Below are 12,666 nucleotides of genomic sequence, written 5' to 3' on the forward strand. Positions count from 1 at the left end.
GACCTCCCTAGATTTCACAGGGCATTCAAGGCTACACTTTTTCAGGCAGCCTTTAGGTGATTGTGATCAACCAGACAGCTGGTATACTTCAGCTGTGTCTTCACCATCCACACATCCTACTCTGCTTGATAAGGGATAGATTTTAACTATTTTATATTTTAAACATTATATCTTTGTATTGTTTTGATTGGTGCATTTTACATGCTGTTAGCACCCCGAGTCCCATTTGGGAGAGAGGGAAAGGGATATAAATTTGATAAATAAGGGGCAGGTGTTCTGCTGGGGAGTGCTCCCTCCTCCCTAGTTGCTCCTGCCTCAACAGGATTCCCAATTCTGCTATTGGTAAAATCCAGAAACATCTTGGGAAGACAAGAGAAGTATTAGATATTTACAATCATATCCCTGAAATACTGGACATCTTATCAGGTTAGCAATATCTGATTGCGTATTCCCTAGTGAATACACAAAATAAAAACACAATTAAGAACATCAATGAAATCACAGAAAAGAACACAATCCAATTTTTAAAAGTAAGATATTACAACAGAGGCTGCTTATAAACTTCTACCAAAGTGTGCCAGTGGTTTGGAAAGACACTTTGAGAATGTTCTTGGGGAGATATTTTGTTGTTTTAAAGCTTGTAAATGTTAGCTTTTACAAGGCACATGGCATATAGCAGAAATCTCAGCCTGAGGCAATTAACATGAAGTATACTGGATACTGCAGGAGTATGATAGATTGATGAGGGGACAGCCATGTACTCTCTATGTAAAGGAGAAAGAGATGTGATGGTGGGTTGTAAAGTATTGGGACTGATGTATTTTGAAGCCAAGGAAGCATTTAGGATTTGGCTGTTAGTGGGCAGGAATTCGGGATCACTACTGAGGAGTTTCTGGAGATGATATCCTGGCATCTATAGTTAGTATATTTTATATATTTGTTGTAGTATTTTTGCATTTTATGGCACTTGGATTTTATTTTTAAAAAGGTAAATTATTATGTTTCACCCTTCAGGAAAGGTTGTAATTCAAATAAAATAACAACATATTAATCAACACATCAGTAATTAACAATAATGCATTCAATAGGCATTAGACTATTAAGAAAAAGTAAAGGTCCCCTGTGCAAGCACCAGTCGTTTCCGACTCTGGGGTGACGTTGCTTTCACAATGTTTTCACGGCAGACTTTTTACGGGGTGGTTTGCCATTGCCTTCCCCAGTCTTTTACACTTTCCCCCCAGCAAGCTGGGTCCTCATTTTATCGACCTCGGAAGGATGGAAGGCTGAGTCAACCTTGGACCGGCTACCTGAATCCAGCTTCTGCTGGAATTGAACTCAGGTCGTGAGCAGAGAGTTCAGACCACAGTACTGCAGTATTGCTGCTTTACCACTCTGCACCACAGGGCCGCCTTAGACTACTAAAGTAGACAGTATAATAACATTGACATGATAACATCAGAAATATGTGTTTTTTGTTTTTACCAAGTTTACTGTCTAGACTACTAAAGTAGACAGTAAACTTGGTAAAAACAAAAACACATATTTCTGATTCTTCTGGTAAATGGAATATGGTGGTATGCCTTTTCCTTTTTTACTATGTTACATTTCTGAAATGGCAAAGGTAATTAGAAGAGAAAACCCATGAGAGTCTTCTGAAGTATCAAATTTGGAGTGTTTAAAGTGTTAAATCCAGAAACTAAAAGGTTGAAAGCCGGGGATGGGGGTGGGTTGAGAAAGTCAATGTTATTTTTGTCAACTTACAAACAAAACATCTGTTTTCACATTTGGGAGGGGGCAGTAAAAGGGAAAGTGAATTAGTTATCAATCCACTAACTTTACCTTTCTAAAATATAACATGAACATAATGTAGCTATGTTTGTTGCATAGCTTCACTCTGATATCTAAAAGGGGGAAAAAGCAGAGGAGCTTAAATTTCTCACTCTTCTCCCTCAATCAATATTTGAGGCCAGTTACATCTCTAGAGCCCTTAATGGCAGGAATTCCTGGAGCCAGCAAATGAGTAATGTTAAACCTATGATTAGATGATGAGGCCATCAAAACACACTAGACCCTAATGCTGCATTCCACTTTATCCTTGTGGACTGCAGTTAAAGCAAAGGGCACAGTAGAAAGCATTTAGAAGTTCCTCTTGCCCTAGGAAAAATGCAGCAGCTTTAATAGATGCTTTAGAATTCCTCTTGAACCCGAGACTTAACCATTAGGTAACAAGTTTTTCAAGCTGTCTCCAGGAGTTTTTATAGCTCAGCCTCATAATAAGGATTCTTCCCAAGGACATGTTTTCTTTAGGCTTTCCCTTGCCAATAACTACTCTGCGTAACAACAACAAAAAACACTTAATTATTTCCTTGTGGGATCCAAATTGAAGAAATGCAGCCTGCAGACCAGCAAACAGCAGGTAAGTCAAGAAAATACCCCAAACTACCTGTAATTAATACTGACTTTGAACTGTGAACTGTTTAAACTAGTTTGTGCCTACAAACTATTACAAAAGAAAAGGAAAACCAGAGTTCAGAGAAATTGAGACAAAATATTGCACAAGGGACTACCTTTACCTTTTACCTTTATGCAATTAAAAGCAATACTTCATATTGACAAGAAACACTACTTTTTATGTCAAAATTGTTCTGAGGAATATATCTTCATTTACAAAAAGGGTAATAGAAAAACATATTCGATTAATATTTGCAGAACTAAATATGCTTAATAGATTAAAAAGAGCACAAAATGTTTTATCCTTAAATATTTTACAAAATTTAGATTATTGATTTACGATAACAGTGTCTCACATCCAGATTTCTGATCTTGAAGTCCCCTTATTCTGTGCATTTTATACTCACTCTACAATATACATTTATCACCTTTAACTAAACATCCTTTGCTGCCTTTTCTGGGTTGCTCACTCAGGATGCAGCAGCCAATTTTACCTCACATTAAAGTCAAGTTATGAATCTCATAAATTGTCAGATGTCACAGCAACCCTAACTGGCTTGCAAAGTATTGTGTTTTCACAGGCGTGAGTGAGGGGAAGGAAGAAACATACTAGAAGAAGCAGAATAATTAACAGCCTATTAACAAGATTTTTAAAAGGCTGAATTCAAGATGGTTAAATAGCTTATCCAGTTAATAATTCTGTTTTATTAAAATTCTAATCATTGTAAATGGCATAGGCTATTATTATTATTATTACCTTTCATTTCTATCCCGCCCTCTTCGCGAGCGGACTCACAGCTTTATATCTCTATACCCCAAGAACAGCATACGAAATCATCTCTATTCTACAAATGTTGGTATGTTTCTTTGAATTTCAATCTGCCAGATCAATATTTTTATTTAACATAGAGTATTACTAACACAGAGATTAATAACAAGATGAACAAATGAAAAATGCATTATTGCTAAACCTAGGATATATCTTACCTGTGAACAAAGCAGCATAACAAGTTCAACTACTGAAGTGCTTGATTTCATGCAAACTAGACCTGATACAAAAAGAAAAACAAATATTAATTTTATTAAACATTCATTCTATTAACATTCTATTAGACATTAATTCTGTTAATTCATTTTATCAAGGAGTCCAAAGCTGTGTGTGTACTATGATTCAGCTAGCATGAGAACTGCATAATTGTTCTGGGAAACATTCATATCCACCATTCTGAGGAACAATGCATTGACATGTACCTCAAAATCAGCCACAATAAAGCAGGATCTTTTCAAAACACAGAACTATTTATAATGGATTCAAATTTTCAAGGCTTAGCATTTTTAGTCCTATAAGGGTTATATTACAGATTCTAGTTAACAATCTTTAGCAAAATTGTGTTTAAAATCAGAAAAAGGAGGTACAAAAATGTACGAGAGAATGATAAAACAAGATCCCAGTACACATTTGTAATTTTTATAATGAAACACAGTACAGATATTATAATTGCATAATTATATCCTTCTTCTTCTTTATAATTATATAATGACATGCAATGCAATAAAGTGCACTGGGGTGCATACCAAGTAAGCAACTGCAGAATTCCAGCCTAGGGCTCCATTTTTCTCAATCACACATTACTTTCACTGAGAAACAGGATATGTTCAATATGTTTAACATGTTTTTGGACAATGCTGTCAAAAGGAATATGCAGTTTAAATAGCTTTCTGCTAAACTATAGGGTTGAGAACAATGGAAGGGTATGGTAAATATAGCTTGCATTCTGCAAGCACAGATCCATTGTTCATGGCTGCCACTGAAAATCCACCAAGAATGATTCAAAACCAGGCAACACATCTTCCACAGTGTAATATCGTTCCCAGGTATGGTTCACTAGCTTTCTTTTGGAATGTTGGATTTCTTACTATGATGACAACTTCATATCTTGTGTTTTGATTATTAGGTGTAACAATGCACCATATTAATAATCAGGAAGTCTTGAACTAGACGGATACCAAATTTCAGCTTTTTACAAAAAATGAAAGCATTAATTTGAAGATCCATGCCTACTTATTATGGAGGATGGGGATACCAGTTATCAAGAAGTCCAAAACTATGTGTGTACTATGATTCAGATAGCATGACAACAACATAATGAGACTGGGAAATATTCATATCCACCATTCTGAGGAACAATGCATCAACATGTACCTTTCCCTCAGATACACATTCCTGACTTATACTGAAAATTCCTCTGTGGCTGATTGTAGTATGTGAAGAGCAATAGAACTCACACAGTCTAACATTCTGTTCTCTATATGCCTTGTATTATGCTCAAGAGCTGTTGCCAACATAAGGAAAATAATTTTTATATTAATCAAGATGTCTTGGGCTATATGTGTATCCAATTTCAGCTTTAGAGCTAGTAGAAATATATCTGGGATATACTTCATGCTCTAATTTTGTGGGAGAGGTACAAACAGGGCGCTTTTAGATGGTAAGTAGAATGGCTTGGATTATGCATCTGTATCTCTTCAGGTTTCTACTAAAATGCAATTGTTTCGATACTCCATGTGACAGCCAATCAGTGAGGTTTAAGCATTCTTGCATACATGACATAGCAAATTCCAAGCTTTCATTATGACAAATGTATTACCCCAGTAGAGATAAAGCATCAAGCTTTTTTGATCAACCACAAAATTAGAGACCCCTAAATATTTTCCCTCAGTGAGGTAGACAAAGGCTCAGCAACGACTATACTATTTAAGACTCTTAAGATCACAACAACTGTCAGGGAGTCTGCTGGTTGCCTTTTATCGTAGTTCCATTGAGAGCATTTTATCTTATTGCCTCTGCGTGTGGTTTGGGAGCTGCATGGAAGCAGAGAGAAGGGTGCGCCAAAGAATGATGGTGAGAGCACAGAAGATTTGTGGATGTTCTCTCCCCTCATTGGTGGATCTGTATGATAAGGGATGTAGAAGGAAGATACAAATGATCTTAAGGGACCCTTCACATCCGGGCCACTCGCTATTTGAGATTTTACCGTCAGGTAGGCGATATAGAGTGTTGAAGGCAAAGACAAATAGATTCAAGGGCAGCTTCTATCCAAGTGCCGTGGTTAAGTTAAATGCAGGGTTATGAATGGTTATGTGTTTTTAGATGCATTTAAATGGTCTATGTATATGTCCTTTTGTGGGTGTTGATGTGTTGGTATGTTTGCGGAAGAGCACCTCATTTCATTGCTCTCATTTTCTTGAGAACAATGACAATAAATTTATCTATCTATCTATCAATGGCAAACCACCTCTGAAAGTCTCTTGCCTTTAAAACCCTATGGGGCCACCATAAGTCATTTGTGACTTGGTAGAAAAAAACGACATTCAATTTCTACCTCAAGTGAATGCAGCCTTTCCAGTTATAGCAGACAGGAAAGTTGCTTGCCCTGTACCTTTCCGATAATCAAGGAGATATTACAAGTATTTTAAATTAAAGTGACTTCTCTGTTAAACATACATAATTTAATAGAATAATATCTTAAAGCTGAGCCAACACAGGTTAACTATTTCAGAACTGCAAGTTTCCATCGAGAAAAAGGATCTCTATTATATTAAAGTCCCAGATGTGGATAAATAAATGTGTAGTTTGCTTAGTGTGAGCTATGTATAAAGAGGCAAGTGAATTGTGAACTTTAAGCATGATGACCAACTGAACTTAATATAATCAGAAGGATGGGATAAAACAAGCCATGTATACTTTTCTGAAAATTAAAACAATTATTTTAACAAAATCATGGCATATGACTCTAATTTTTAAACACTTTGTAGAATAATTCAAATAGGCATGAACAAAGAACCACGGGAGACAAAAATGCTCCTATACAATAATATGTATATTTATTACAAGTAATGAATAAACACTCTTTTATGTCCACTTTGCTAACAACCCCATCTTATTGTACTGTGAGAAAGAACAAGTTGTAGGAAACTGATAGCATTCTACTCTATCAGATTTACATTGAGACAGTTAATTAATGAAATAAGAGGTGGATGTAAAAATCTCATTTAAAGGGACAATTGCAATAATTGATCAGCTTCTCTCATGCTCAGTTGCTAGAGAATCAAGAAGATTAATGTGACACTTACCACCTGCAAACCACATCAACTATTAGCCATCCGAGAAGGACAAGCTAAACAGAAGGTAATATGCTCAAAATCATTCATAACTAGCATGATTGTAGCTATATTGTCTTAGTGCTACTGCAATTTAATAGTTCATCATTTTGATTAATATATAAAAAAAACTCTCTCTTAGTCTTGGACCTTTAGAAGTTCATCCTTGTTGCCAGTACTGTAATCCTTTCATCATCCCCTGCAATCTTACACAGAAGGCCTCTTCCAACACTACTAGCATTTATAAGAGAAGTTATTTTCACATATAAAACACAAGAATAAGCCTTAAGGAAACCATAGCATTTGTGGATGCTAGGCAACATTTTGAAACTTACAGCATGGTCCAACTTGCTCAACAAAGTGATGTACTGTCTGATAATGCCATAATGACCTTTAACTGTACACTGAGATAACCTTTCCCTTACTATTTTTCTTCTGGGGCATGAGCAAATGGAAGAACTTGAACAGGTGAAAAGTCAATTTCCCAACACAGTAATGCCTTCTCTGCTCTTCCCAATTTTCTGATGCTATCTCTTCATTGCAGTAGTGAAATAGTTTAGAAGGAACAGGGAGACATGTGGAACATTGTTTTATATATTATAGAGACTTCATAGTCTCCTGTACATATATTCCCACATCTTAGATGTTTTATTCTGAGACCCTATCTGAACAATGTGCTAGATGTTATAAAGTTAACCAACATGATGCGCCCAAGTACAAAAACATCAGTTTAAGAACAATGGAAAACACAAGGGTAAAGAAAGATTAAAACAACAGCTAGCAATATAGAATGGATACAAGTATACTTCATCAGAGATTCTGCAGTGGGTATTAATACAGCTTAAAGAAAATGAAGATGTAATTAGCAATGGCCTGCAGCCTAACAAGAGTACTTGACTGAAGTCAGTGCAAGATTTACCTGTACCAATTCAAACAAAGGACCTGGTGTAGTGGTTAAGTGTGTGGACTCTTATCTGGGAGAACCAGGTTTGATTCCCCACTCCTCCACTTGCACCTGCTAGCATGGCCTTGGGTCAGCAATAGCTCTGGCAGAGGTTGTCCTTGAAAGGGCAGCTGCTGTGAGAGCCCTCTCCAGCCCCACCCACCTCACAGGGTGTCTGTTGTGGGGAGGAAGGTAAAGGAGATTGTGAGCCGCTCTGAGACTCTTCGGAGTGGAGGGCAGGATATAAATCCAATATCTTCATCTTCTGTGAGAATGCTCAGAACTAGGAATGGGCACAAACCAAGGGAAATGGTAGTACAATTCATTTCATGATTTGATTTCTGACCTGGTTTGTGGTTCTTTGGTTCAGGAGGTGTTAAACTCACTGGGAGTCTTCAGCAGGTTCTCCTCCACCTGCTCGCTATGTTTGGTGAAGATTGGATTTGGAATGTCTGAGTTATAGCCCCCCAAAGCAGATGCCCCCAGGAAAGCACAGCTTTCACTGAAAACTCTTCAAGCCTCAGAATGGGAGCTCCATGATTGGCTCCCAGAGCTGCCAATCAAGCTATGGACCACTGCTATGGGTATTTTTAGGGCTCCTGAAACTCCACCCCCAGTTTTGCCTAGCAATTGATTGAATCAGTGCCAGACTGTCTGGGAAAATACTGTGTACAATTCTGGCCACCGCACCTCAAAAAAAGATATTATAGCATTGAAAAAGTGCAGAAAAGAGCAACGAGAATGATTAAAGGGTTGGAACACTTTCCCTATGAAGAAAAGTTAAAATGCTTGGAGTTCCTTAGGTTGGAGAAACATCGACTGAGGGGAGATTATAGAGGTTTTCAATTTTATGCACTGGATAGAGAAGGTAGAGAAAGAAGTACTTTTCTCCCTTTCTCATAATACAAGAACTTGCGGGCACTCAATGAAGAATGGATAAAAGGAAGTACCTTCTTCACCCTAAGAGTGATTAACACATGGAATTCACTGCCACAGGAGGTGGAAGCAGCTACAAGCATGACTGGCATCAACAGGGGATTGGATAAACATATGGAGCAGAGGTCCATCAGTGGCTATTAGCAACAAGGTATAGATGGAACTGTTTGTCTGGGGCAAGTGATGCTCTGTATTCTTGGTGCTTGGAAGGGGGGCAACAGTGGGAGGGCTTCTAGTGTTCTGGCCCCACCGTTGGACCTCCTGATGGCACCTGGGGGGGGGGGTTGCCACTGTGTGACAGAGTGTTGGACTGGATGGGCCATTTGACTGGATGGGCCATTGGCCTGACCCAACATGGCTTATCTTATGTTCTTATGAAAATGAACTAAAAAGACAAAACAAAGCACCATGGTTAGATGAGGTTCAAAATTATTCTCGAATTGGTCTGATTCATGCATGAATCACAATTTCTGGTTTGGTTCATGCCATGCCTACTTCTTTTGTGCAGACTCTTATCTGGGAGAACCGGGTTTGATTCCCCACTCCTCCACTTGCACCTGCTAGAATGGCCTTGGGTCAGCCATAGCTCTGGCAGAGGTTGTCCTTGAAAGGGCAGCTGCTGTGAGAGCCCTCTCCAGCCCCACCCACCTCACAGGGTGTCTGTTGTGGGGGAGGAAGGTAAAGGAGATTGTGAGCCGCTCTGAGACTCTTCGGAGTGGAGGGTGGGATATAAATCCAATATCTTCTTCTTCATCTTTTGCCAACTTTTGTCATTGATAGGACTACACTCCCCAGTAAGTATCAGGTTGAAAACACCCCAATTTACATGTTTGTAAATATCCACAGTAAAACAATATTTAAGGGTATGACAAGAGATGAATCTTTTCAAAGGCCCTATGTCTATTGTCCCCCAGCTAGACACAATAATAATGAAACAAAATTAGGCTGCTTAGTTTGTGGTTTTGTACAGATGAGGCTAAGTTTGTCTTAGATAAAGATATATTTTATATCTAAGATGTTTTATATCTAAAAGCTATATCCAATATATATCTTCCATTTTTATTTCCCAGTTAGTTTTAAAATAAAAGTTGTCTTCTGTATTTGTAAAGAAGCTCCTATAGTGAACATATGCATGACACCAATGGGAGGGATCGTCCAGGGATCCAGAGTGAGGTGCTACCAATATGTGGAAGATACCCGGCTCTATTCTTCCCTAACAGATAAGCCAGTAAGGGTTGCCAGCTTTGGGGGGTTTGATCTGTCACTGGCCAGCTGGCCAGTAGGGGAAACCCCACCCCCAAATAAGGACATTGCATGGGGATGCTCTGGTTTTGAGGCAAATTTTCTATGATTTTGAAGGCAAAAAACCCATAGAAGTTTACCCCCAAACCAGTGTCATGCCCACCCCTGGAACACCCCCACAACAGCAAGGGGACCTGGCAACCCTAAAGCCAAGTGGGTATATGGAATCCCTGAATAGGTGATTGGAGAAGGTAGTGGGATATATCAAAGCCAATAAACAGTTTGGGTAAGATTGTTATGCTGTTGATCAATGGAGAAGCTGCTCAGGGACAGTGGAGCAGCCTGTCATGGAGGGATTGTACTCTTCCTGAAGGGGAAGGCTCATAGCTTGGGGGTGCTACTGGAACTTGGCCTATGACTGGAGGCTCAGATCTCCTCCACTCCATATAGTACCTTAGTTTCACTTCGTTTGCCAGTTATAACCAGTCCTTTCAAAGTACAATCTGGCCACAGTGCTCCATGCTTTGGTCACATTCAAGTTAGACTACTGTAATTCACTCTACATGGAACTTCTATTGAAAGTAGTTCAGAAATTTCAACTTGGAGCAGCCAGGCTACTGTCAGGGGCTGGATACAGAGATCTCTCTCCTGTATTGAAAGATCTGCACTGGTTTAAATTGGATACAATTTAAAATGCTGGTTCTTACCTTTAACATCCTAAATGGTTGTAGCAAGGGTAACTGAATGACTGCCTCCTCCCATTCTATACACCAGTTAAGATCTGCCTCTCAAACCCTTCTCTCTGTGTCCCCATCTTCAGAGATGAGGTGGTTTCCTGCACCTTTTTCCCTACAAAACGACCCCTGGTTCTTATGCTGCTTATGTCCAACAGCTTATATTAAAGTTGTGATTTTTAACAGCAAGTCACTTTGAGCAGAACTCCGAAGAGGCAGCACAGGAATATTCTAAATAAATAAATATGGCAAATATTAATTTGGTACTTTGCAAAGTCCCTGTGTTTTTCAATGACCCTTTTATGATGCATCAGCTACTAAGGTCATTCCTTCTATACGGTTTTCTTTCTAGTGTCTGATTTACTTTTTCTTTTTTGAATATGGTTTGGGACGACTTTATATTGGGCCTGGGGCCATACTGATTGCCAAACAGCTTTGGCACAGAAAGCAGACTTTTACTTAGCTACAACCATAGCTTAGATCTTTTAAATATTTTTTCCATCAAGTTGCAGCCAACGTATTGCCACACTGTAAGGTTTTCAAAGCAAGAGATGTTCAGAGGTGGTTTGCCATTGCCTGCCTCTCTATAGCAACTCTGATCTTCCTTGACGGTCTCCCATCCAAATACTAACCAAGGCTGACCCTGCTTAGTACCTGAGACCTGACAAGATTGGGGTAGCCTGGTTCAGGGCTTCTTAGACATACCAAGTAATTAATGATGAGGTTTATCTTAACTGGGAAGGTTTTATCCTATTTGACAAAATTATGCATACAGATGTGTATATTGTCCAGCACGTAATTTCATTCATGTATGGTTATTAATGCCTTTATTATCACTTTCCCCCAAATGATTTAACATCCTCTTATTCAAACATGTTCATTTTAAAATAGTTTTTACACCTACTGTCGTAATACTGTCAGTATTAACCAGGCTCCCAGTGTCTCACTGAAACTTCTAGTACATACCAAGACAATTAATAAAATGCATTTTTAAGAATACTTTATGGACCCAGATCATAGTTCAGAATTTTTATTAATCTAATCCGTGTGGAAGTCTAAATTGATGCCATCACCATTTTGTCTGGGCTTTATCAAAGCTAGGCAGAATTTTTTTTCAACAATTTAATTTTTTGAATTTGTCTAAAACTATTTGAACTGGAATCAATTAGTACTACAAAAAGAGCAGAATGCTTTATTTTCTGTGTATTCCAAAACGTACTATTGAAAGTTAGATTTTCAATATTCAAAATACCTTATTCCAGGGGTTCCCAAACTTTTCTTTCCCGTGGCCCGGTTATTTTTACACTTCTCCTTCATGGCCCACTAAAATTCGGGGGTGGAGCCAGGAGACTTTGGGGGTGCAGCCGGGAGACAGGAATTCTGTCATTTCCTGTGGTGTCACTTTCAGGTCAAGGGCCAAATGATGTCACTTCCAGGGCACACTGAACCAAAACTCCAACAAAACCAAAACTCCACCTTTTCCTGTGATGTCACTTCCAGGGCACTCCGCCAAACCTGCCTCTTCTTCTGAAGTAACTTGGTTTTCAGAAAAGTCTCTCTGTAACTCATGCTGAGCCAAAATGGGGGTGGAAAGTGGGTGGTCTGCAACTTTTTCATACATTCCCAGGGTCCTCTCTTTCCATCCTCACACCTGCATGCACCTATCTGTGTTCTTCTCCAGCTTGCAAGCACTCCTAATGCCCATGTTCAATTGCCTGCACCACCTACACACCCCTTCCTCAACAGCACTGGCCAGTGTATGCAGTTGGAAGTGCTGTTGCCATTGCCATCAGGAATGCCAGTGCTGTGTACCACCCACACTGGGCCCTGGCAGCTGCTGTACCTTAAAATATGCTGACACATTTAGTAGGTCCTTCCTTCAGCTGCTACTACTGGAACCCTTCCTCAAGCTACAACCAAGCTTGCTTGGTTTCAAGAAAATCTTTTGACAGGTATTTTTCATACTTTCCCCTTAACTGAAACACTGGGAAATTGCTGTGAAAGGTAGCAGAGAATTGTACTGCAATTAATGAATTAATTTCTATGAAGTTCATACAAGCTATTCTGCAGTTATCCCAAAAAGGATATTTATGAGGGGCTTGCAACTTTTTACTGGCTGTGTTTCTCATGCCTTTAAAAGCAACCTGTTGTGCAGATATTTAGCCAGTGAACTTCTTTCATCCTTTTTAATATTTACAG

At 38.9% G+C, this 12,666-nt stretch overlaps 1 protein-coding gene across 8 annotated transcripts in view; it reads right to left on the minus strand.

Annotated features, from left to right (window-relative positions):
* NBEA (neurobeachin) overlaps positions 1–12,666 on the minus strand; it is a 581,951-nt gene that overhangs the window by 371,996 nt on the left and 197,289 nt on the right. For all 8 annotated transcript variants that reach the window (XM_060234688.1, XM_060234693.1, XM_060234692.1 and 5 more), the window contains one exon: positions 3,439–3,500. In XM_060234688.1, the coding sequence (XP_060090671.1) occupies positions 3,439–3,500 (62 nt within the window). The remainder of the gene's footprint in view (positions 1–3,438; positions 3,501–12,666) is intronic.

This window comes from Heteronotia binoei, chromosome 3, assembly GCF_032191835.1.
Source record: "Heteronotia binoei isolate CCM8104 ecotype False Entrance Well chromosome 3, APGP_CSIRO_Hbin_v1, whole genome shotgun sequence".
In the NCBI taxonomy this organism is placed as follows: Eukaryota; Metazoa; Chordata; class Lepidosauria; order Squamata; family Gekkonidae; genus Heteronotia; species Heteronotia binoei.